Source organism: Chelonoidis abingdonii, chromosome 13, assembly GCF_003597395.2.
Source record: "Chelonoidis abingdonii isolate Lonesome George chromosome 13, CheloAbing_2.0, whole genome shotgun sequence".
Lineage (NCBI taxonomy): Eukaryota > Metazoa > Chordata > Testudines > Testudinidae > Chelonoidis > Chelonoidis abingdonii.
This window is the reverse complement of record NC_133781.1, coordinates 14,698,227-14,724,915: the sequence shown is the minus strand read 5'-3', so window position 1 is coordinate 14,724,915 and position 26,689 is coordinate 14,698,227. Positions and strand designations below refer to the sequence as shown.

Below are 26,689 nucleotides of genomic sequence, written 5' to 3'. Positions count from 1 at the left end.
AGACTCACCATGAGTGATCGACTTTATTTCAATGGTTTTGGGGATTCGCTCTTCAGAAGCTGGCTGAACGGATTTCCGGCTGACTTTGGATTTGAAGAGAGTGTTGATTAACGTGGACTTCCCCAAGCCACTCTGACCTGGAGGACAGGGAGAGTCAGAATTGGAGTTGGAATTGACTCCATTTTACCTTTATGGGAATTCCCGGTCCACACCATGCATCAAGAACACATTCTGCTAACTAGGGTGCAGGCAGTGGTATTGCACATACCAACAGTTTCTTTGCAGAATTTAACAGCATTTTCCACACCCTCTGTGATATTTTTTCACACAAGCAGATGGCTGCATATTGGCTTGGGTACATGTGTGCTGGCACCCTCTACTGGAGCAAACATTTCAGACAGGCTCATGTTTTGTGCCCCCGCTGGCTGACATAGCAAAGCGGTTTCTGTAGCCCATTCAGCCCAGATCTATTTTGACAGGGAAAGATTCTCCTGCTCATGTCACATATTAGTCAAGTGACCTCAGCATGTGGGTGTGGATCATTGGAACTGCAGCTCCCTCTTTACTAAGGATGCTTTCACTTTCAATGAGGCAACACACTCAGTGGAAACAGCTTCCTCCTGCAATCAATACGGTTCTCTGCTCCCTGTCCTTGTTCAGAGTGGAACATAAAACCCCTGTGTTTGAAGACATTGCCTGGAGATGTGGGATGGAAAGCGCAGGGATCTGGCACCCCATAGAGCGAAGTCAGACAAGTGAGTCCCTCCACTATGGAACAAGATCTCGTTTGGTTGAAGACGCGCTAGATGGAAAAAACAGCCCACTTGGGCACAACTAGACAAACTCATTGGGGAGCATGTGACTAGCTAGTTTGTCAGTAAGCTAAACAGCAGCGGCTCACACGACCCATAAGGGCAGAGATACACATAGCACTGAAGGGCTAATGTTTACAGAACCCCTTTATTAACCTTAACTGAGCCAACACAGAGGCCACACAGTCATCTTGAGTTATTTATTTGCCCCCTATAAGGCTTCAGTAACCATATTCCTCCTTAATAAGAGGTGGGAAACAGACACGCTCTCCTTCTGCCATGACCCCTTCAATAAAGATTTTCTTAAAGGAACTTACAGATTGAAATGGCCCATAGGAGGGCTGATCTACAGGCTTCCTTCACTGTCTGTCCCACATGAATTCCATTCCTTCCAAGGCTCCCTCTGGCTTTATCTCAGCAGATATTAAAGAGGACACTCTAAACTGTATCTTATATTTTTGATCATCCACCATGACAAACTGCTTCCCCCAACCTCTTCAATAAATCCTGCAGGGGATAGATACTAATGATGCAGGCCTGGGCTAAAAACACAATCCAATGGTTTATGGCTGGGATCACAAAGGGGAATAAATTGAGTTTGGGGATTGATTGGTTCTTTCAGCTAAACTGATGAAGCATTGGCTCTGGTCCCAAAAATGAGTCACATTTAACAGGACCAGAAGGTCTCTTAAAGGCCAGATTTGGGCAGTACATGGTAGCTTGGGCTAAATCCATCTCTCTTGTTTAGATCAATGTTCCAGGAGAAATAGCACAATGCTAGTGCTAGAAAATTCCTAGGAAAAATGCTGTCAGACATGATAACGAGTAGGGCCACTAGCTTCTAACTAAATTTGCAAAAACACTTCAGAGTAAGCTTAGTCTGTCAGAGCTCCCAGTCGCTGCCCTACACCCAATCTCCACACTCAATCCTTTCAGGACCCAGAAGATCAAAATACGACCCTTCCCCTCCCCCCAAGCATCCAGAAAGCTCACAGGTCCCAAAAGCTTTTGCACTGGTTTGCTCTCCCGTAGTATCTCCCCACCTGCTTTTATCCATGCCAACAGGAGGAAGTCTTGTTTTTGTAAGTAGGCAGAGCAGCTGTGGGTGCAAAAGGAACATAGGGAACAAATACAGTTCAAGTCTTTTGCCCTTTGCAGAGAGTTTCATCAAGCAACAGAAGGGTTAACAATGCCTGAACTGTAAATAAAATAGGCTAATTAGGTATTCTATTTGTCATCCTGTTAGTTTTTCTCATATGCTTCTAATTCAGAGGTGATACATTGTTGCAACCTGTGCTAGTCTGTTCCTGCATCTGACACTTTTAATTAGTTGGAGAGAAAAACGCTAGAGAAGAGCAGCTCCTGGGAGCTGGTAGCAGAGACAGAGGTTGGAATGCAAAATTTTTTGGCCATCTCTGGTCAGTACATACTATGCTGATTTTGTTCAGGAAAGCGGTTACTTTGCAGCTTCTCAATACTCTGGAGAAAGGAGCCATTTTTTGCATAGTCCTTTTCCTGGCGGTAACCACACCTTAGTGACAGGGATTAGGGGACTAAAGCAGTTCCGGTAAATCCAGACTGACCCACGAGTTAAACACTTCCAGGAATCTGTTCGAAGCTCTCAACAGTATTGTAGAGGACATTAGTAGCGCCCATGGTGGCAAAGGTCCCCAGAGAAGTTTGCTCTACAGTAAGGATGGTCGTGTGTTGAAGGCACCAGACTGGGTCACAGGACACCTGGTTTCAATTGCCAGCTCTGCCACAGGCTTCCCATGTAATTCTGGGCAAGTCACTTAACTTCACTACCCCTCGCTTCCCCAACTGTAAAACGAGGATAATAGCTCTGGTCTTTGCAAGTGCTCAAATGTCAGAGCGGGGGCCATATTATACCTAGATAAGAGTCTGGGCAATACAGTGGGGTGTTGTCTGGCTCTTTGTGGGGCTGCCCAGCTGTGCACTAATGAAGAAAGGCAGAGGATAGACCAAGAAAGAGCTGACTAGAAAGAACATGTCCAGGGAAGGAGTGCTTCTCTATAGCTCCTGTAAGCAAATTGCCTGGGAAGTTTCTCTCCAATACAGGTTCTTTGGGTGCTCTGCACTGCCACAAGACTAGGCTAACCCTGAGAAACCCACTCAGCTGCATTCAGGTGGACTCCACAGAGCGCATGCTTTAGACTAAGCCCATCAGGAAGAAGGACAGAAACTGCTTGGCTACTCCTCATTTCTCCCTTCTGTCTGCCGGAACCAGAGACATGTGGGTGGCTTCCAGACAGTTTCAGGAACTTGACAAGACTCCCAGATTCAGAGAGACAGACACGCAGACTACCCCAAAGTAATACCTCAGTTCTGTGAGAGCCCTGAAATAAGCAGTTGCCTCATCCCCTTGCCCTTATCTGTACAGATTCAGGAAGTCTGTTTTCTCCCAAACTTGCCAGGGTATTTAATCAGCCAGGAGAGAGTGAGGGGATGATGGGAGATTCCATCCTGGGGCCTCACTCAGATCTGTAGGGTTAGAAGGGACCTTGAGAAGCCATGTAGTCCAGTCCCCTGTCCTGAGGCAGGACCAGCTAACCCTAGACCATCTCCGAGAGATGGTTGTCCAACTTGTCTTTATAAAGCTCAGTGATCCATCGCAAGGGTCACCCTCCCATTCACACACACTGAGCACCTCCTGCCCCCTCTGTTGCATACCTTGTGTTTTCCTGTGATAGGCAGAGAGTTTCAGCACTTGTTTAGGCTGCCACGAATTCCCTGGCCTATGAACACTCAGCCGGGAGGTTGCCAAGGAAAGAACAGAGTTTTCCAGCCACTGTGAGGCATGGGCTTCAGTACCATACATGGCATTCTGCCTAGGCAAGTCGAGGCCCTTCTTAAAAGTCTCCCATCATCACCAGAACTGCGGAAGGAAGAGGTGCCTTCCCACTGCAGCCTGCCCTGGGATGGCAAGAGGAGAGTTGTGGCTCCTGGGCACCACCCCCAAGCTGTGAACTCAGGGTATCCCAGGACAGGGCAGAAGTAAGTCCAGCCCCGGCAGGGGCCATGGGTCTCAGTTCATGCAACTTCGGATCTCATGAAGATCTTGATCTTTGGGGGACAGAAACTCAGCTGAAATTGCAGCTGATTTAGGGAGAAGCTACTGTAACCCCCCAAAACTGTCTCAGGCTCACCAACCTCAGTGACTCTGACCCAAGTTCCAGGTTTGTTGTGAGCCAGGCCTGGTTTTGGGTTCGTTGCACAGCTCTTCGGGACTAACCATGATAACCGGCAAAGAGGCGCCGGCTGTCCAGGAGCATGTGGGAAAGGGATGAGGGTAGAGAGAGCAAGAGAGCTGCATGTTGGGAGGTGGGAAGCCAGGCGCAGAATCAGGCTCCCAGGGGAGCGGACGTCAGAGGAAAGAGACAGTGTCAGCACATACTGCAGGTTAGGCCAAGCCACTCCAGTAGTCTTTGACCCCCAGACTTTCCTTCTGTGCTTCGCCAGCCCAAGTAAACAGTACTTTGTACCCTCCACCGTGAGGGGTGAGCAGACACTGTCCTGCTCCATCCCCACCAGCAGGAGACACTGAGGGAGAGATCAAAACAAAGAAAAACACAAACCACACATGCTAGAGGCCTTGTACTCCACGCAGACTCGGTGTTGCTTTCTCTTCCTCTTGCACCCTGCCACGGGTCAGTCACCCTGGCCAAGTCCTGCTTACACTTGCTCAAGAGGAACTGAGGAGGGGACAAGCTGCTTTGCAAGCCCTTATTCCTGGGATTACGCAGGAGTCAAGTGTGGGGTGATCATATTTCCCTAACTGAAAACAGGACATTGGGTGTAGCTGTGGGAGGCTGGCCTGAACCTGGCCCAAGCCACCATCATAGGCATCATGACTTTTTTGGCAAAACCGGGCATTTCTCCCTGTTGGTCTTACCTGAACATTTCTCTGCAACTCGCCTAGGGCAAGAGCAAATGGGAGAAATGCCCAGAGTCGTGACATCCAGGACAGGGTTTCAAAAGGGGTTTTGTCCTGGCCAAAACGGGACATATGCTCACCCTAGTCAAATGGGTTCTGACTTCCAGATCCCAGGCTGAGTTTCATGGGGCCAGGCAAACCTTGAACTTTGGAAGATGAGCTGCTTAGATCTGGGTATCCCTGCAAAGCACGGAGCATTGACGACAGTTCTACAGAGACACGTGGATAGTCCAGGGAGCACAAATCGCCCTGGCTGTGCTCATTTCTTTTATAGATAGATGCTGCCTCAAAGTTTATTCTTCTGTAAAGCCTCCCCCTTAATAACCAAATCTATGGAGCCCACGTGCTCGGATTTCAATTGCCATCTGCTGAGGCAGGCAACTTTAACCTGAGGCAAGTTTCGGCAGAGCCAAGCTGCAAACCTCTTAAAAGTAGAGGCTCGTAAAACGGAACCTTTGATAACCACAGAAGGAAAACTGCAGCTAGAGCAGCAGTAAGGAAACCGGTGGCCCCCAATTGAGGGCAGGTGGGCTGCGGCGGTAGGGATGGCGGGGGACCGAAGGAAGACTCCAGGTTCCTTGTCCTTTCTCCACTGCAGCCTCAAAGGGATAACAAGAGCTCAAGAACGTCTGTCGGCTTATCGGGTTTTAGCACCAAGCTCCCCATTCACAAGGCCAGAGGGAAAAGCAAAGCTCCTCCCCCTTGCCCACATACCACAAGCACCAGGGATGCTATAATCCCAGCATACATTGCATATTGGGATCCTAGGGGAAGCTTTTATATGCTGCAGGCTGCTCAGGCTGGCAAATGGTCCAGCCAGAGGAGCCTCAAAATGGAGCCAGCCCCTTTGGGGTCCTTTAATTACATCAGCGACTCTTCAGTGTTATTTCCTTCCCTGCTTATAAAGCTGCTGCACCCCTAGTACAGCTCTGAGAGCCAAGTGGTTTGTTCCTCACCCACACAGCAATGGAAAAGGGAAGGCAACTGGGACGCAAAGCGACAGCCCCTCCTCTTCATCATAACACATCAAGAATTCAGCTGCAAGGGAGTAGAGACCCGGGGCCACACTGTGCCATGCCACACAGGCCCTGCTTACACTACAGCCACTACCCTGATAATGGTGTTGGTTTCCAGCCCTCTTCATCTCCAGCCTCATACACCCCACCTGTAAACTGCATTCCTCACCCGTCCCCAGGCCCTTCAGGGAAAGAACCTTGTTCTGACGTCTTGTTTCACAAGCAGCACCATCTCACACAGAGCCTGGCATCCCCTGGTAAATGCAGCAGATCTGAGGAAATTCACCATACAACTGGGGCAGTGTAGCGGGATGGTCACCCGCTCTTGTCCTGAGGGGCTTAGAACAGCCCAGCAGAGGGCTGTGGCTGGGGCAGACAGCTCCCAGACTGATTGGGGAAGTAGGCACAGCTGGGAGCTACACCCCAAACAGACCACAGAGGGCCCCTATAAAAAGGCTTTGAGCCAGGTGCATAGACACACTCTGTTTGTAGAGGGAGAAGGTACCTGGGGAGAGCAGGGCTGGGGGAAGGCCAACGGAGTTGGGGACTCCGGCCTGGAAAATCCCAGGCTGCGGCCTAGTCTAAGGCTAATTGGGTACCGGGATTGCAGAGGGCAGCCCACGGGTAGGCTGAGGCAGCAGTTCCATACCCCCCTTGCCTATGATAAATGGCTGAGACACTGCAGTCTGCCCCAATGAGTAGGGGCTAGATGGTGACTGCCAGTAGCCAAATACTGACGCGAGGTGGGGACAGTGGGTGCGGGTTCCCCTGAGTGAGGAGACCCACAGAAACTGTGGGGGTACTGCCTGGGGGCAGCATCTAGAGAAAGAGTCATCTGAGGTCTGAGAGGGCCACAGAGGCCAAGCGACAGCGGGACACTAGCCTGCAGAGGGTGCTTTGGAGGCTGGAAAGCTAATTCCCAAGATGACCAGCAGGAGGCACTGCAGGGGTGAGTCCCACACTGTTACAGGCAGAATCACTGCTTACTACTTGTTTGTCTGTAGTACAGTAAAACCTAGAAGCCCCAATCGAAAAACAGGCCCCATTGTGCTAGGAGCTGTACATACTCACAGGAAGAGGTTGAAATCATGCAGTTATACTCCTGGCCTCCCACTTATACCATCAAACCATTGTACTGGGGACAAAACAGGAACAGAGAGGGGAAAGACTCCGTGGTCCACGGCACAAGTGGAGGCACTCTACGTGGTAGCAATGAGGTCTGGCCGTGGAAGCTCCCACTAGATTTAAGGGCACATAAACTCCTAAATGCTAAGAGATGCCTGGCAACACTGATCCCATCCCACTATGCACTTTAACAACTGACAGCAAGACAACTCCCTTAAAGTGGAAGGGAGTTTGCTCACTCCTAATGCAAGAATCCCAGCATTAAATCTTAGAAGCTGCTCCTGTAGAAGCTACAGAGAGAATAATCCTGCAAGGAGCTATAAAATAAAACACCTCATCCTCCACCAAGCACAGCACAACGGGCATCTCCTGGGAGAGCAGCATCTGACGGAAACTCACCAACTACCATGATGTTGAACTCAAATCCCTGCTTCATGGCTTTTCTTCTCATCTGCTCAAGGATGGCGTCGATCCCGACGTAGCTGAAGTCGGGGGCCGGCTTTTCAGGCCGTGGTGGTGCCGCCTGCTTGAGGCCGGCGTCTCTGGCGGTGTCCGTCATGCTAGGCGTGTAACTGAGAACTGCCTCTGGACCTGTGGAAGTGAAGGAAGAGCAGTGACGAACTCTGGGAAGTAAATGCTGAGTGCAGAGCAATGGGAGGGGACGGCAACAAACACCCTCTTTCCCTTTAGCTTGGAAGTTAAGAGATGCTCTGAGCATGAGTGGCAATGACTAACCTAGCCAACCACTGCAAGTGAAGGGGACAGACGGGTTAAAAATGGATCATGTATCACAGACCCTGCTTCCTTGGAGTGCAGTGAGCTTGGTTTACCATTCACTGCACCCAACTCTGGGTCTAGGCACGTTACCAAGCTTATTTAAAGCAATTTAAAATGGAATAATAGGTTGTCCAACCAGGCCCATACCAGAGACTCCTCCTGCTGCAATATCTTCCCAACCACCATCATTCCCCCCCCACACGCACCCCAATCACAAGAGCTGCCTGGTAGAACAAGCTGCTCTTGTGTCATCCCAAAGATCATCAGAAATCTGATTATGCAAATCAATCACAGCAAAGAGGAAGGCGAATTCCAGAGCCAAGGAATCTTCCTGTAAGTGTCCTAGTCAGAATATTTAGTAAGACTGATGAAGTCTTAGTGAGATGAGATCTCAGCACAGACCCTGCTACTAAGGGCCTGTCCACACAAGGAAATTTACCGACTCAGCCGTAGTGGTAGTATTATACCGCGCTTACAGTTTTGCTTCAGCTGCTTCCAAAGAGACAAAAGCTCGGCTGAAAAGAGGCCACTCTAAATCCTGAAAGAGCATGCACACAAGGTGGGGTGGGGGTGTTGGTTTACACTGCATATAGTTGCAGAGATAATTATACTGGTGTAGTTCTGCTGGTAAATTTCGCTGTGTAGATAACCCCCTACTCCTTGTTCATAAACAGGACTGGACTTGCTGGTTTGAGACCATTGTTGGGTTTGTGGATTAGCAGAGGGAGAATTAGTGAAGTTCCACTGTATTATCACTATTAAGAGTTTATGTGGAGATGGGGAGGAAGTAGCGTGTGGGTATTAAGAGCTTCAATTACTCTGATAATAAAGAAAAAATAAATGGCGAGTAATTTCCACACCAACGTGTTAACAGAGCTGCAGGTTCGTGCTACCTGTAAGAAAACACTGCAACTTTAAGCTGTTAAAGGGTAATTACAAAATGCACAAGTGTGCCCCACTCCATTTGGAAGCAGCTTGATCAGGGAAATCCTGTAAATTAAAAGGGGGAATAGCTAAACTGCATCTCAAATCCACATGTGATATTTCTGCTCCATGGGCCACTGTGTTATTTCTAGGGCACCCAAACTAAAGTAGCTCATGAATTCTCCCTTCCCAGAAGGAACCAGAGCCTGCAATGAGAGCCAAAGTTGTTCAGTTTTTAGAGAAAAACTTCAGTAGAAGCCAAAAAGCTGCCACTCTATATGATGTCCCCCCCCTCCCCGCCCGGGTCTTGGAAGTTGCAGCCTAGGGCAGCATCTCTCACATGCAGCCATCAGAGGCTTATCTTGAGGCCACAGCCTCCTGGGCAGTGATTGCATGGGGGAGGGGGGAACAAAGCAGCAGCCCCTCCCCAGGGGCAACCAGCAATGGTTGGACCCTGCCCTCCTCTGGAGCAAAAAGAACAGGAGTACTTGTAGCACCTTAGAGATTAACAAATTTATCTGAGCACAAGAGATTAACAAATTTATCTGAGCATAAGCTTTCACAGGCTACAGCCCACTTCATCAAATGCACAGAATGGAAAATACAGTAAGAAGAAATTTATACATACAGAGAACATGAAAAGGTGGAAGTACTCATACCAACTGTAAGGGCCTAATTAAGAGAAGCTATTATCAGCAAGGGAGAAAAACTTTTAAAGTGATAATCAAGATGGCCCATTTTGGACAGCTGACACGAGGGTGTGAGGAGACATAAGCTGGAGGAACAGGCAGCCAGTGAGTTCCCCACCTTCCTGGGGTGGGGGTTGGGCTTCCGCCCGGTGGTGGTGGTGGTGGAAGACTCCAGCAAAGGGCTTTCGGGCTCGACCCCCCCAGGCCCTGTCCCCTGGCTATGTGGTAGCATGCTCTGGTCCCAAGCTCACCCGCCGCCAGGCTCCCCAAGTCCCCATCGCCTCTGGTTCCCATTGTCTCTGTACCCAGGCTTGCCAAGGCTGAGTAACTGTGCTGTGAAAATGATATTTGTATGTTTGTAAATATCACTTTTCACAGCACACTGAATAGCCAGCAAGTCTTAAAAACAAAAAACAAAAAAACAAAACAGCAACCAAGTAAAGCAAAAGAAACATCAAGAAAAAAAAGACAGGAATGCTCAATGCACTTTGTGTCTCTACTGTTTAAGTCCAGTAAAGAACAGAGACAACTGTACATTATTTTTAATACTGAGTCTGCAAAAAAACCAACCCCTACCTAGATAAATGGCAATGAGTCGGACATATGTATGTGCATATTTATTTGTTCTTCCCAAAGTATTTTAGGAAAAATGGTCAGAGCAGCCACCAGCGAGATCTGGTGGCTGCGCTCTGAGGCCACCAAAAAAATTGTTGTGAGAACCCCTAGCCTAGGACCAGTGCCCTGTTCTCTATTCTGGGGTAATCAATGCCTTTTGGGAAGTCTAGTAGGCTCTGGACACATTCCTCCCTCACTGCTGCTAGGCCTAGTGAGGATGACATCAGACCCGCTCCTGGCTTGTTTGCCTCACTCTGCTGTTATTTTTGGCCTTTTATGATGTGCTAGGTGCTTTTTCCCCCTTAAGTCCAAAAACATGTGTGTGACTGAGAGTGTGTGTGTAAGTTTAGCTGAACTAAAGAAGCCTACACCCAAACACAGCCACCATCCCTTCTCTGCCAGTGACCCCAAGAACGTGTAACCTCTTGTAAGCCAGACAGTCAGGATTCACATGGATCTGGCCCTAGGAAGCATTCACTTCTCCCAAATAGCACACATTTCACATACTCAATCCTACATTGCAGAATACAGACTGACAGTACAAATGCATTTAGACTTAGAACTTAAAAAAATGGATGGGCCATTACACAAAGTAAAACTATTTCCCCATGTGTATTTCCCTGCCCCCGCCCCACAGTTCCTTACATCTCCTTGTCATTTGCTGGAAATGGGCCATTTTCATTACCACAACAAACAGTTCTTTTTCTCTCCTGATGATGATAACTCACCTTAACTGATCACTCTCCTTATAGCATGTATGGTAACACCCACTGTTTCATGTTCTCTGTGTATATTATATATAATCTTCCTGCTGTATTTTCCGCTACATGCATCCGATGAAGTGGACTATAGCCCATGAAAGCTTATGCTCAAATAAATTTGTTAGTCTCTAAGGTGCCACAAGTACTCCTCTTCTTTTTGCGGCAACAGACTATCACAGCTGCTACTCTGAAACCACACAATACCAGGCTCTCGAGAACAGACTTACACACGGATCCAGTAGAGAACACATACCAATTTTTATATGCACAGTAGCGGCACGTTCCTTCAAAGCATAGCTTTGTAACAAAGCCACAAAAAGCCATGTTGATAATGGGCTCCTGGCCCCAACACTGCTCCTTGCAAAATTATAGACCCAGCAAGCCAGAGATATTTCCATGGATCCTGAATTAGTGCCATTTTCAAAATGGCAAAGCCAAGAGTGGGAAAAAAAATCCTACATACCACTTGAAAAAACAAATCCACTTGGAAAGAATGTCCCCGCTAGGAGAAATACTGGCTTACGTAAAGGTTTAACTATTGCAGTCACAGAAACAGTAGCACAAAGCACCCTTCTAGGCATAGCTTAGGGAAGAGAGATCAGTAGGACTGAACCCTAAACCTGTACGATTCAGGGGCGGTTTGTGGGGATTGCTCATGTACATATGGAAGCATATAGGATTGAGGAGCAACAGGCAGCCCTGGAGCAGAAAGCTGATAGCAAAGACATTGCCGCTTACTCTCTGCGCTCAGCTAAAGCTGTCGCATGTTTGTATGCTAAGAATCAGAACCGGGAAATAAAATATCTGGAGAAGAGTTATTCTCCATTTGCAGCAAAGGAAATGCACCTACAGTATCTGCCCCCACGTTCTCCAACCCACCCAGCTTCTAACAATGCTTGCAGTGCTCTGAGAGAATGCAACATTCACTGCTACATAGGTCTGTGCTTGGCAAACAGAAAGGCAAACCCCCATATAGTGCAAGGGAATGGACTAGAGACACCGAGGAGGGATGTTCCAACCCAGCTCACACAAGTCCACATCTGACTACGCTGAGGTAGTCATGTTTCAGCAGCCCCAAAAGACCAGACAAAAGCCCTACGATGTCAGAGGAAACAGACAACATCCTGTTGGTGCAAATCTTAATGACTTGCTGCCAGCTAGTGTATGGCAATGCAATTAGGTAGCAGCTCATTCCACAACTGTTTGGTCCAGGCTATAAGAAAATGTGATCAGAAATAATTTATTTTAAATGTTTCTCTCTCCTCCTGCTGTGGTCTGAAAGCTCAGCCTGACAAGAGGAAGGTTACTGACCCTACAAGCAAAGCAGTGTCACCAACTCTGTATGCAGTGCTCTCAAATACACAGGAGAGATTTTTGTAACAAAGAAATTGAGAATATGTTTTTCATTTGACTTCCCAGTGCTGCAAGTAGCCATAGATGTTATTTGTAGCAAACGTAGGTGAACAATTTTTAAGATGTGTGACTCTAAATTGACAGGGTTCCTTTAATAACCAGCAATTAACAAATAAAGTCATCCTCAATAGGTGCACTCAAGCGTCCCACTTTGGCATGGTTGGTTGTGTCCTGGCATTATTCTCACCAGCCAATCTGTATCCAGGATTCCTCTGACATCGTGAAGCATGAGTAATTTGCCTGCAGCAACTCTTGGAACAATAGGCTCTCCTGCTTTTCTCCAGGCAGATCTTTCCATTATGGCTGGGGGAGTGTTCTCGCCAAACATGTATAAAACAGTTTCAGAACTAAATCTGAACAGATGCAGTGGTTGGCTGTAAATACATGCTGCCAGGATTTCCTGTTTGTATTTAAAACATATCTTCTTGATCATAGTAACAGTGCCAGAGCTGCAGAACTTTCCATGATACTCATATCAACACCACTAACCAGAAGCTTTGAGTGCTAGAAGCGGGCATGTACTGAGCTGCACAATACCAATACAAATCTGTGGTTGCCTAAGAAATTCATGCTTGTCACTATGATGCCCACCTAGAGAACTCATAGCAACAGCTAAGACAGATCTCAGATACCTCTGCACCCCAAAAGCCGCTCCCCCTTTGCACTAAAGGAAAATCTCAGTCTAGGGCCTTTGACACATAGCTGAGCAGTTCCAACTGCATTCTGGAAAGGATAGCGATACATAGTATCCAGCTCATTACAGATGTCTTGTTTCCTCTAGTTGAGGATATCCAGGTGCAACCCTCCCATGAATTTTGTGGTGACACCTATCTGACAAAATAGCATGTTACTTTGCATGCTGTCTGCGCTCTCCAGATACATGGCTAGGGGATTATCAGAATGTCGCTGCACTAGCAAGAACAAAACAAACCAAGTGCTACGCCACAGGCAGCAACAAGGTCCACTACATCTGTGTAGGAGTTCAGTTTGCGAGAGACCCTGGCATGGTTGATAACAGTTCTCTCTCTCTCTCTCTCACACACACACACACGTCAGACTCAAGCCAAACAATATCTGTGCATCAACATGAAAAGCTCACCTCAGGCACACAAAGCACACCTGCCACCCATGCAGGCTGGGCTGAGCTGGATGCTACGAGCAGGTCCATGCACAGGCGGCTGCAGTTAGTTAGCAGAGTGCATTCATTCAAAGACACAGGAACCCCTGGGAGCCAGCAAGTAGTTGAGGAGAAATGAGGGCCTAGAAAAAATGGACAGGCAATGCCCCATTCACAGCTCAAGAGAGAACCTAGAGTGTTTAGGAGGCCCGGAAGAGAGCAATTGTAGACTGCACGCATTGACTGGATTCCCATTAGAGTCAGAGTGCTTCTAGTACCCTAGGTTTTAGAGCAATCATAAGAATGTAAGAACAGCCACACTGGGTCAGACCAATGATCCCTCTAGCCCAGCTTCCCATCTTCCAACAGTGGCTGATGCTGGATGATTCAAAGGAAATGAACACAACAGGGCAATTATCAAGTGATCAATCCCTATTGTCCAGTCCCAGCTTCTGGCAGTCTGAGGTTTAGGGACACCCACAGCATGAGGTTGCAGCCCCGACCCTCTTAGCTACTAGCTATTGATGGACCTATCCTCCATAAACTTAGGTAATTCTTTCTTTAACCCACTTATGCTTTTAGCCTTCACAACATCTCCTGGCAACGAGTTATTCAGGTTGACTGTGCGTTGGGTGAAGAAGTACTTCCTTTTGTTTATTTTAAACCTGCTGCCCATTAATTTCATCGAGTGACTCCTGGTTCCTGTGTTATATGAAGGAGTAAACAACACTTCCTTACTTTCCCTGTACCATTCAGGATTTTATAGCCCTCCGTCATATTCCTGCTTAGTCTTTTCTCTTCTAAAATAAACAGTCCCGGTCTTTTTAATCTCTTCTCAGATGGTAGCTGTTCCCCACCCCTCATCATTTTGTTGCCCTTTTCGGTACTTTTTTCCAATTCCAATACATCTTTTTGGAGATGGGGTGACCAGAACTGCATGCGCTATTCACAATATGATAGTACAATGGACGTATATAGTGGCATTATGATATTTTCTGTCTTATCTATCCCTTTCCTAATGATTCCCAATATTGTGATAGCTTTTTTTTGACTGCAGCTGCACATTGAGCAGATATTTTCAAGCTCTTTCTTGAGTGGTAACATCTAATTTAGACCCCATCGTTTTGCATGCATATTTGGGATTATGTTTGCCAATGTGCATTACTTTGCGTTTATCAAGACTGAATTTCATCTGCCATTTTCTTGCCCACTCTCCAATTTTGCGAGATTCCTTTGTAACTCTTCCCAGTCAGCTTTGGACTCAACTATCTTGAACAGTTTTGTATCATCTGCAAACTTTGTCACTTTACCATTCACCCCTTTTTTTCTGATCATTTATAAATATGTTGAACAGCATAAATTCCAGGCCAGATTCTCAGGAGACCCATCTATTTACCATTTTCCATTATGAAAACTAATACTTTATTCCTATCTTTTAAACCGGTACTGATACATGAGAGGACCTTTCCTCTTACCCCATGACTGCTTACTTTACTTAAGAGCCTTTGGTGTGGGACCCTGTCAAAGGCTTTCTGAAAATCCAAGTTCGCTATATTGACTAGATAACCCTTGCCTGGTTGCTTGTTGACCCCCTGCCCCCCCCAAAAGACTTCTAATAGATTGGTGTGGCGTGGTTTCCCTTTACAAAAGCAGTGTTGACTCTTCCCCAATATACTGTGTTCATCTATGTGTCTGATAATTCTGTTCTTTACTAGAGTTTTCACCAATTTGCCTGGTACTGAAGTTAGACACTGCCCTGTAATTACCTCTGGAACCCTTTTTTAAATTGACATTACATTAGCTACCCTCCAGTCCTCTGGTACAGAGGTTGATTTCAGTGATAGGTCCCATACCACACTTAGTAGTTCAGAAGTTTCATACTGGGGTTCCTTCAGAATTCTTGGGTGAAAACCATCTGGTTCTGGTACTGGTTAATTTATCCATTTGTTCCAAAACCTCCTCTACTGACATCTCAGTCAGGGACAGTTCCTCAGATTTGTCACCTGAAAACAATGGCTCAGGTATGGGAATCTCCCTCACATCCTCTGCAGTGAAGGCCTATGCAAAGAATTAACTGAGCTTCTCTGTAACAGCCTTGTTTTCCTTGAGGGCTCCTTTGATGTCTTAATAGTACAGTGGCCCCACTGATGATCTGCAGGCTTCCCGCCACTTTGCAGGTGACTTTCTTCAGAGCCTTACAAAGGGGGATAAACACAATTATCCCCATTTTGAAGGCAGGAAAATGGAAGCATAGAGGCTAAATGGCTTTAAGCTAGAAACTCCCTGCTCCACCCTCTAGATCATGCTGCCTCTATTCATGACAAGTTGTCATAAACAGATAGCTACGGGTTAATGTTTCTTTTACCTGTAAAGGGTTAACGAAGGGAACCAAACACCTGGCCAGAGGACCAGTCAGGAAACCGGATTTTTCAAAGCTCAGGGAGGGAATGTTTGGGTCTGTGTCTTTTGTCTGTCTCTCAGCTATGAGAGGGATCTTTCTATCTTCAAGCTTCTAATCTTCTGTTTCCCAGTTGTAAGTACAGGTATAAGACAATATAGTTTTGAGTGTTTTTTTTGATTTACTATGTGTGTCAGTTGCTTGGAAATGTTTAAAATTGTATTTCTTTTTTGATATAAGGTGTGTTATTTCATTTTTCTTTTAAACAATTGACCCTGTATGTCAACCTTGAACAGAGACTGATGTTTAATGTCTTTTTTCTTTCGTTTTTATTATAAAGGCTTTCTTTTAAGACCTGTTTGAGTTTACTTGGGGTAAGCCTAAGGAAAACGATAGGGAAGGAAAATTCTCTTTGTGTTAGTATTTAACGAGGGTGAATTTGATGCAGCCCTCAGGGAAGAGAGACAAGGGGAGGAGGTTGTCTTCACTTTGGTGTGAGACGTCAGGCCACTGAGTCTTGGGGTCCCCAGAGAAGGTTTGGGAGACCAGAGGGAGCCAAGTCCTGGAATCCTTGGCTGGTGGCAGCAATATCAGATCTAAGCTGGTAATTAAGCTCAGAGGGTTCATGCTAGCTTCTCAGTTTATGAACGCTAAGGTTCAAATCTGAGTAGGAAGCTACGACACAAGTCTGAGAGGTACAAGTCTGAGAGGAACAAGGAAAGGGTTCAGCAGGAATGGCAGAATTAGGGTATGTCTACATTGGAATTAAAAACCCATAGCTGGCCTGTGCCCTCTGACCTGGGATCAGGCTAAGGGGCTGTTCAATTGCAGTGTAGGCCCTGAGACCCTCCCACCTCACAGGGTCCTAGAAGCCTGAGCTCCAGCCCAAGCCTGAACATCTACATTGCAATGAAACAGCCCCTTAACCCGAGCCCCACAATCCAGAGTCAGCTGCCATGGGCCAGCAGTGGGTGTCTAATTGCAGTGTAGACATACCTTTAAAGACTGAAGCCAAGCTGAGGGATGTTGCTTAAAGTCCTACCAGAGAAACTGGTTTCAAGTCCTACACAACAGCTATGTCAGAGTGCAGCATCCAACCAAGCAACATCATTCAGAATTATCCCTGTGTATTGCCATGGTTTAACCCTTCACATGCTATGCACGTCTCTGGCTACAAAATGCCCCAACTGCCAAGGTTACTGGGGCTAAAGGCGAAGGGTAGGCCCATAACAAACTCTCCTTTTCAAGGAGCCAGGAGAATCACTGCTGCTAAACTGCCCGAAGCACCATCATGCACCTCTAAAGGAGCAACAGCAGCTTCCACTGGGACATTTGTGGGCCTCGAGCCTTGTTCTGTGGGATCTGTGCAGCCCAGTTAATCACTCCTGCCCCAGGCTGCTGTCCCTTCCCCTAGTACACTGGTCTCTAGACTGGGTCACACACTTCACTCGGATTAGCACAGAGGTTTGTACACCTTGAAGAGGGTATAAAACTGCCACAGAAAGACAACTTGATTCTCCCCTCTTCTTGGAGATCTGCACAGGCAGAATTTCCCCTCCACAGAGTTCATTTCTCTCCCATCAGTTTCCTTCTACTGCTGGCCTTCAATCTTCAGTTTGCACTTAGCACCTGATTACTTCCTGGTGATTCCTCTCAACCACGGGCACCAGAGCGAAGGAAAGAAGCTCCAGAGCCCACAAGGGGAAGGGGGGAGTTGCTATAAAATGTATCATTCCCTGTATTTGGTGTTTCAGGCATGGGTGTGACAGGGAAACACACAGGTCTGACTCGTCATATCACGCATGTGGGAGGCACAGTGCTGAACCAACAGTATCAGTCACTGAGTGGATGAAAAGCAACAGCTTCTCAGGGTCAGGTATCCACAAACGGCTACGAGAGCAGTACAGACCAACGCCAACTAAATCTCTGAACCGCTGGGTGCCACAATCCCATGACGCCATCACTGGCGGGTGCAACGGGGAGGTGTTTTAGAACCGAACCGTGCGTTTAGAGCACTCAGCTAGTTAGAGGCAGACTCAGCAGCAGGGACCAAGCACAGTACGCACAGGGGCTGGGTCCCCTACCTTCATCCTGCAGCTCAATCCTAGGCCAAGCTTGCTGTTGCAGCCCAGGCATTTCCTGAGCAGAGGGGCCAGGAGTTCTCAAAGGAGGGTTCTTAACTCCCATTGACTTTCCATGGGATTTGGGCCCCATATTTTCTTAAGCTCCTTTGAAAAATCAAGCCAGAATTTATGTCCAGAGGTACTATGGGTGAATGTATGGGGATTAGGAGAACTCTGTGGTCATCACAGACTGCACTTAACCCCAAGAGGCAATTATTTCATGGCCTTTTCCCCCACCACAGCATTTCTTCCCCTTCCTCCCCACAATTACCCACTAAAATACAGACAGCCCACGAGAAACGAATGCCAAGGGGCCTGCTCCTGGTGCCAAGGACGCCACACGGGAGACGCTAAGCATGATCTCATTGGACAGTGTCGAAGAGGGATGGCCGCGAAGACGGCTGCTCCTGAATTAGGAGCACTCTGAGTCTTGTCTGTAGAACCTCTGAAGCCAAAGGCAATACAATGAAGTCAAAAGGTAAGTAAGAAATACGCTTCAGTGCTTTGGTTTTAGACCATCTGATGCAGAAGTGGAAGAGGACTGGGCAGCTGAGTGAACGGGGCAGTACATGCCTCAAAGCTACTGTTTCAGACTCTCTGCAGGGCATCTGCCCCAGCTGGCATCGGTTACCATTGCTTCAAGTTTTGGAGGTTCTTATCTCCACAACAAAAGCCATAAACGGGAGAAGGATCTTGTCTCTTGCCTCCTGGGTCTATTGGTGAGATGACCAGACAGCTGCCGTATATACACAGATCAAGGTGATGGTTTCTGTCTAGATCCTAGTGAGGGGGGTCTCCCATCCCAAAGAGGTGCCCGTGTTGGTAGCCTCTGCAGAGAAACCAAGCCAAAAGTGAACCTGCAGACAGGCCTCTTCTCTCATTCCAAGGTGGGGAGGCATATTGGTGACGCAGATGCTGCTGTGTAACGAGTTGTTCAACCTGCCAATCCAGCATGTGGCACTTCAAAAGTGCACAGAAAGGAACTGAACTCGAGCTAAACAACATCCTGCTTAAAGACATAACGGGAGCCCCTGGTCCTTTAGGACAGTGGTTCTCAACCAGGGGTAAGCGTACCCCTAGGGGTACACAGAAGTCTTCCAGGGGGTACATCAACTCATCTAGATATTTGCCTAGTTTTACAACATGCTTCATAAAAAGCATTAGCGAAGACAGTGCAAACTAAAATTTCATACAGTGACTTGTTTATTTGTGTTATATATTATACACTGAAATGTAAGTATAATACTTATATTCCAATTGATTTATTTTATAATTACATGGTAAAAATAAGAAAATAAGCCGTTTGTCAGTACTAGTGTAGCTGTGACACTTTTGTATTTTTATGTCTGATTTTGTAAGCAAGTTAGGTGAAACTTGGGGGTATGCAATCAGACTCCTGAAAAGGGTACAGTAATCTGAAAAGGCTGAGAGCCACTGCTTTAGGATATGTCTACATTGCAATTAAACCACCCATGGCTGGCCTGGGGTCAGCTGACTTGGGCTTGCGGTGTAGACATTCAAGCTCAGACTGGAGCCCAAGGCCTGGGACCTCATGAGGAGGGAGGGTCCCAAAGCCCAGGCTCCAGGCCGAGCCCAAACATTTACACCACAATTTTGCAGTCACATGGCCTGAGCCAGAGTCAGGGCCAGCCGTGGGTGTTTAACTGCAGTGCAGACATTCAGTTACTGAATTGGGGAGAAGCTTGGGTTAAATGGCTCCAACCCTCCTGATTCACACTGCCTGTTATCTCACCAGGAAGTAGCCCTTTGAGGCTCATCTCTCACTCATTCATTTGCAAGAGAAGCAGAAGTTTTGCAAATTGCTTCACAATTCCCACTCTCCTCCTGTTGCTTCTCCCCAGAGGGAGGCTCTGTGACAGTAAGAGAGTTTAACCCTTTCAGTGCTACACCATCGCATGGGGGCATTTCCCAGGAGAGGAACTCTCACTAATCCAACAGCTGCTGTTCACCATTCCAGCTGGCTTTATAGCTAGGAAACTCCCCGCTGCGGGGCGCCAGCCCCTCTCTGCAGTGTCCCATGGCTCCTGTGCTCAGTCCTCTGTGACTCAGGCAGGGCTGTTCCCTGTTTCTGGGATAAAAAGCATGATCTACCAGTAGTGCACATAGCAAGGCGGAACTTGGCGCTTGCACAAGAGACAGACCTAAAAAACTGAGCAAAACAGGAAAAAAAACAGGAAACAAACATACAGAAAAACAGGGAGCCTGAAGGGAAAGACTGAAAAACAAACCAAAAAACACACACACAAGTGAGGAAAGAAAATAACTTTGCCGTGGCAGCACAAGGGATGGGAGTGGCCACTAGTTCCCCACAGGAAGCTGTGATCCAACCAGAACTACTATATATTCCCTTCAACTCACCTACAAGAAATGCCGCGCCTAGAGGTGTTGTGGAGGACTCCGGCAGCCCAGCATTACCCAAGCTCTGGAAAGTGAGTCCCCCCCCTGCAGGAAACTAAAGCCACTTGCAGGTCCTTTGTAATCCTGCTACGTGTTAAAGGCCCACGCATCTTAATTTACACATGGCCTCCCTTCTCACTACCCATGCTTTGGGAAACCCTGATGCAGTTCATAATATGACCCTTCCTCTCCTTTCTTCCATGCTTTGATAAGCAGAGACATAGTTAAGAAAGTTAATAATTTCCTCTTTTAAAGGCCAGAAGGCATCATTTTGATCCCACAGTGCGACCTATTGCTTACCACAAGCTAGAGAACCTTACCTAGGATTCCTGTACCATTTCTGTCTGCAATCAAAGTATCATCATTGAGGTCTCAGTTTGGTCCCATTCATTTCCATGTGTGCTTTCACACTGGAAAGCTACTGTTTCAGGCTATCGGCAAACTCAGGCAGAGGTCTGCCTGTTACACTTGCTTCACATGCTGAATGTTTTCTTGACAGTCTCCACCTGGTGTTTTAAAATAATTAGAACTGAGATTCTGGAGAACAACTGAAAGATGGTCTCCAGCCAGTCGGTTGTATTCTGCACTTCGGGAAATGCCGTAATCTCAGACTGTTTGAGAAGGAAGGAGAGCCTTCCAACAGGACATGTAAGTCTTGCCCATCTACCCTCCTGCTATGCATCAGCTACTAAGACTGAGTTTCACTTTGCTGGACTCAACATCTTTCTAACCCACACACCAGTCCTCTCAGTGAAGACAGGAAACCACATGTCCTGTTTTCTCTAACCACAGGAGAGTACATCTCAAGTGGCAGATAAAGGTGCAGGAAGCCAACAATTCTAGGGACATCAGAAAATGAGATGTGTTGTAATTTAGCCTATTCCCCTTTCCCGCTCACAAAGGTGGTTTCCAAGAGAAAAAACTAAGTTATGGCACATGGGTTAGCTCTCCTGAACATCCCTGGATTGATTTCCCAGAATACCCAGCCTTCAGCACACTGAACGTGGGTTCTGGAGCCAAGTGCAGCTGAGAACTGCAGTTAAGTCCTACTTGTATAACATCATTCAGGGTCATCAGCTAGGATGCAGCACAGTCATACCTTAAAATCCTCTCTGGTGGGATCAATGAACTCCCCGCAAGGGCCAGGATACAGGAAAAAAGCCATTTCTCCCAGACACCCTATATCCGCAAAAAGAACAGGAGTACTTGTGGCACCTTAGAGACTAACAAATGCTCATGCTGAAATAAATTTGTTAGTCTCTAAGGTGCCACAAGTACTCCTGTTCTTTTTGCGGATATAGACTAACACGGCTGCTACTCTATGGGCTTGGCTACACTGGCACTTTACAGCGCTGCAACTTTCGCGCTCAGGGGTGTGAAAAAACACCCCCCTGAGCGCTGCAAGATGCAGCGCTGTAAAGTGTCAGTGTAATCAGGGCGGCAGCGCTGGGAGTGCGGCTCCCAGCGCTGCACGTTACACCCATAAGGGATGTGGTTTACAAGCAGCGCTGGGAGACCTCTCTCCCAGCGCTGCGGCTCTGACTACACTCACAGTTCAAAGCGCTGCCGAGGCAGCGCTCCGAAATTTCTAATGTAGCCATACCCTATATCCAGAAAGACATTCTGAATGCCAGCTACTTTACTCCCCACTGAGAAAGAGGAGTGGAGTGATTGAGGGATTATTTAAATGAATGACACAAAGCTTTTCACCCTCCCCCCAGGGAGAAGAGCCCCTCTGCAGGTACTTTTGTTCTAGGAGTCAGAGGTCAGCAGAGGAGGGACAGAGAAAGGACAAAGACCCGTGCTGGCCTGCACTACAGCTTTAACTGCGGTATTTTAGTTCCATTTTCCCCTTTAAAAAGTGAAGTAATTACTTAGAACCTAGTTAAATTATCTGAAAAAGAGAGTAAGCAGGTTGTTAAATATGAGTGGCACTGAAAGAGACTCCCCATCTCTCTTTGCCCAGCTTCAGGCACTGTTACCCTCAGAGTAAGAGCTGCTACAGGCACAGACAAAGCAGAAAGAACAGGAGTACCTGTGGCATCTTAGAGACTAACAAATTTATTTGAAAAAAAGCTTTCATGGGCTACAGCCCACTTCATCGGATGCATACCATGGAAAATACAGTAGGGAGAGAGAGAGAGAGATACACACATACATGCATACACACACACACACAGAGAACATGAAACAATGGATGTTACATACACACACTAATGAGAGTTAAGGTTGCACAACTAGCCCAATCCTACACACATGCATCTGAGGGACCTGAGCACCCCCAATGACTTCTACAAGTCCACTTGGGTGAGTAAAACTAGCCACAGGCATCAGTGTTGGCAGGTGTTCAAGGGCAGCCAATGAGCTGCTGCGGGGTATTTAAAACCTCTGTGACTGTAATAAGGAGAGTTATGTCCAGAGGTCAAAGCAGCAGGATGTGGGAGGATGACAAGACAGGGAGGCCTAGTGCTGCTCCGGCTAGGGTTACCATCTGGGAACTCATTTATACAAGCGGTACATTAGTCCTGGAGTGGCTATGGAACACCTCTGGCACACCAAGAACAGTAGAGCACATATCCCCCCTTGGCTTCCCCCTACATTACCATCTGGGTTGCCTGACCTCTCTGTAGCAGTTGCTTCCCCTTCACTCCAACAGCAGCCCCTGTGCTAGCCGGCACCGAGGCTTCCCCATCTTCCTGCTAGGAATACAACCTTCTATTCATTCCATCCCAAACAATACCGGGTATGTAAGCAGGGCTCCAACTGAGGAGGGAGAAGAAACAACAGCTGGTCTTGTTGAGCTAATTAATTATAAATACAAGGGAAGGACAACTGGGAGGGAGAGGGCCCTGTGTTAAGTGTTTACCAGCTGAACCTTGCACCTGATCTGAGGGGGTTTTGTCTCAGGCCCTGCAGATGGAGTAGTTCTATACACTTTAGTATTGGCAGCCCCTGTGGTACAAGGCCCTTAAAATACAGAGAGTCACTATTCCCTGACTCCATCTGCCTGGGTCCATTACACTAACTAGGAGACTCCCATGGGTTTTCAGACACTTTGCTATCAAGTTACTCCACTCCAGACCCCAGAATTTTTAAGATATTGTTAAAACATCTCCCTGTGCTTTAGGCAGAGAAGCCTGCTGTGAATTCAGCCCACTGCACAAGCTACCAGGAGCCTCTTCCATCCTGCCTTCAACACTGCCTAAAATGCAAGCAGAAACCTCAGCAAAGAAAGGAAACAGCAACTTACCCTGGGGCTGCTTTTATTGCTGGTGCTGTTTCTCCTCCTCCAGTCAGCTTGCAATGATTTCCTCCTCCCCCTAAGCAACCAACTCCTTCCACTTGCCTTGCTCTGTGCTGATGGTGAGCTCCCCCTCGATTAGCTGCAGTCAGCCTGCAAACACATCTTCTTAAAGGGGACTTGCTTCCCAGCACTCTCCTTTTCCTGTTCTACGGCTCCCTGCCACCATCCCCCCAGTCAACAGAATTTCACCCCTCCTCCCACGGCCGCTTTTGAAAGGGCATATAACCCTCTTTACCAGAATCTTATATATGCCTACCTGTCCTCCTAGGGAGCCCTGCAATGAGATGGACCATCCGATGCTCTCCCTACCCCTCACCCCACCCATTTGGAGTGCAAACACCGGCCCTTGGAGAGTTAAGGCTTGTGAAGACAAAGGGCACGTCTACACTGCAATTAAATACTCGCAGCTGACCCGGTCAGTGGACTCATACTCGTGGGGCATCCAGGCTCAGGCTGGAGGATGGGTTCTGGGACCTTCGCTCCTTGCAGAATCCAGGCTCCATCCCAAGGCCAGATGTCTACATTGCAAGTTTTACAACCCTGTAGTCCAAGCCTGTTAAACACCGTAGCTGGCCCATGTAAACTGCAGTGTAGACATACTCGAAAAGGCCCAGACATTTGGACACAGTTCTGAGAGGGGCCCTCCAAGCTGTTTCGTTGGCTGGCTAAGCCTGTATTTGTACTGTGTATACTGTGCATGCCCTCAATGGAGTGATAGTGACCACTTCCCTTGAAGGGTACTTGCCAGCTTTAGAGATTGGACTACATGGCTATCAGGGATGGCCGCATGTTAAGAGATTTTCACTGAGAAAGAGCATCAACAGCGGAGATCAATTCAGGTCCTGTCTAAACATCCATGGAGCTGCCTCTAGTGAAGACACACTGCACAGTGAAACTTACCTCAGCGACTTACCAGGGTAAATCGCACTGAAGCAAGCCCCATTTTACAGGTTGCATATACAACAGGGGCGGGATGGGGGGTTTCTATCACACTGTGGCTCCACCAGAGTTAAAAAACACTGACAAGTATACACAGGACATTAGGGCAGATCCACCCATCCTGACTCTACATTCAAAATCGCCCACAGAGGGTTGCGTGCTGTGACGCTACCTCCTGATGCAGCATCACTGCTTCAGTTTGGGCAAAATGCCTGCTAGTCCTGCCCCCGTGTTTCCAAACCAGGGTCCCAGCAAGAGCTACAGTCCCCTCTCAGCTGTACTGGCAGCAGGATGTTGTTAACATCCTTGGGGTGAGGCTGGCACTTTGCCTCTGGGTGCCTAGTGGCATAGGGGCTTGGGGCCTGCTGTGTGAACAGAGGCTCTTTTCATAGGTAAAGGGATGGCAGCAAGTGGGGACTTCTTAGCAGGACGGAATACAAAGCCCGGCAGCCCCTGGGAGCTCCCCTTTCACCTTGATGCTCTAGGCAGCTGCTTCCTTGGCTGCCCTTTTCACAGACCCTAGCCTGGATTATTTCAATCATACAGCAGTCTGCTACAGTAAACAAACCCAAAAGGCAGCCTCCATCCCACCCCTCCCCCCAACACTACCTAGCCTCCATCCTCAAATATTTGCATTAGAAGGGCCTCCCCAGCCTCCACTGCCCCCAGTGCAAAGAGGAAGGCGGGATTCCTGGAGATTATCACAATGTAAGACGGCCAGGCTGAATGCCTGGCGCCACTGCTGTCATTGCACTGGTGCATTCAGGCAGCCCACTATCCTCTAACCGGCCAGGTCCTGGGATGAATGGAAACAGACTTTGGTGCCTAGCACTTCTCGGGAGTGGTCGCTGCACCGTGGGTGCTGCCTATCGGCCCGCTATCTCTGCAGTAGGTCACACAGACCACGGAAATGGAGATGTGCTGAGGCTGGTTGGCTCAGCAAATTAATTTAGGGGCACTCCTTCCTCTATTCTCAAAGTCCACTGTCTTCCCCAGACTAAAGCCAAGATGGCTCCCTTGTTCTGAGACCTGATTGTCTTGGCTCCAATACTGTTGCTTAGATTCTTTGATCCTCAGGGTTTTTTTTAAACTACCTCTGGAGACACTCAGTACATTGCAGGACTAGGATCATAGGACACTGAAGAGGTGAAGATAGATCAAACTGTGTGCCCCTACTACTTTGAAACAGGGTAGGGAGAACAGACAGATCAGATGTGTTATCAGCATCAGCAGTCCCCTCTCAAAGATCAAACCCTTAGACTGATTTCTGATAACTAGACCAAAGGAGCTGCTGCTATGACACTAGGCCTCTGGGATCCTAGCTGTGGATGAAATACTCTTTGGCAGGAAAATCAGCCAAAGGCCCTGCAAGCCAAACCCAGCTGGTGCCTAAACCCCTTGTCTTCAAGTAGCATTTTGTCTGTTCTGTCGGTTTCTGTTGTACACGGCAGGCTCTACAACTCACATTCTGTTTTCCTTCTCCCCTAAGAATTGGCTTGAGCCGCCTTATTTCCCTTGTCCGGTGGTAGGTCCCTGCCGATTGCAATGTTAACCCCGCTCATCCCGACGGCTGCTTTCCCTTCTCTTCTCTTCCCCGGGCTGCCAACAGCTCTGGCACAGTTGCTGAAGTTGGCATGTATCCCTCTGAAAACAGGCTGTAAAACAGGCTGGACAGGATTGATTCCGGCCCCTCGCTTTGCTGATCGCCGCAAATAACAATTGCTGAGAAAGTGCCGTCATTGCACTGAAACCGAGGCCAGAAATCCAGCCTCAATCTGCTTACACTGCAGCTGGATTACACCCCTTTTTATGACTTAATAAAGCTCTAACCCCTATCAGTGGGCATTAGTGTTTTAATCTCCTCAATAGTGAAAATCCTAAACTAGATGCCAAACAGGGCCTTGCCAGTAGAGCTGGGCCCATCATTCTTTAAGGTAACTCCTTCCAGGTTTGCATTAGGTTGAGGGCCAGGACTGGGTCATGCAAGACAGCAGGCTGACCTACACTGTGACAGGGCCTTGCTGATGTAAGGCTCAGTCATGCTCATGCTGAAGACAATGTCTTCAGAGAGAGCAGGATCAGGGTCTTCGAACACAGAGATAGCAATATAAAATGGTTGCCACTGAAAAGCCATCATGTGCCAAGAGTTAGCACCCAGCTGCGTCTGAGATGCTGCACTTTCCATTTGCGCTTAGAACAGGAAATCAGTGAGGTCTCTCAGATGTGTGTTGACTTTATAAATGGTGGCTACCCTACAATTACTTAACTATTATTAAAACAATTGCACACACACAGGATAACAA

General features: G+C 47.7%; 1 protein-coding gene across 4 annotated transcripts in view; it reads right to left on the bottom strand.

Moving 5' to 3' along the window:
* SEPTIN9 (septin 9) overlaps positions 1-26,689 on the bottom strand; it is a 281,197-nt gene that overhangs the window by 28,083 nt on the left and 226,425 nt on the right. For all 4 annotated transcript variants that reach the window (XM_032792784.2, XM_032792786.2, XM_032792785.2 and 1 more), the window contains 2 exons: positions 7,308-7,499; positions 9-137 (listed from right to left, as the gene is read on the bottom strand). In XM_032792784.2, coding sequence (XP_032648675.1) covers positions 9-137; positions 7,308-7,499 — 321 coding nt within the window. The remainder of the gene's footprint in view (positions 1-8; positions 138-7,307; positions 7,500-26,689) is intronic.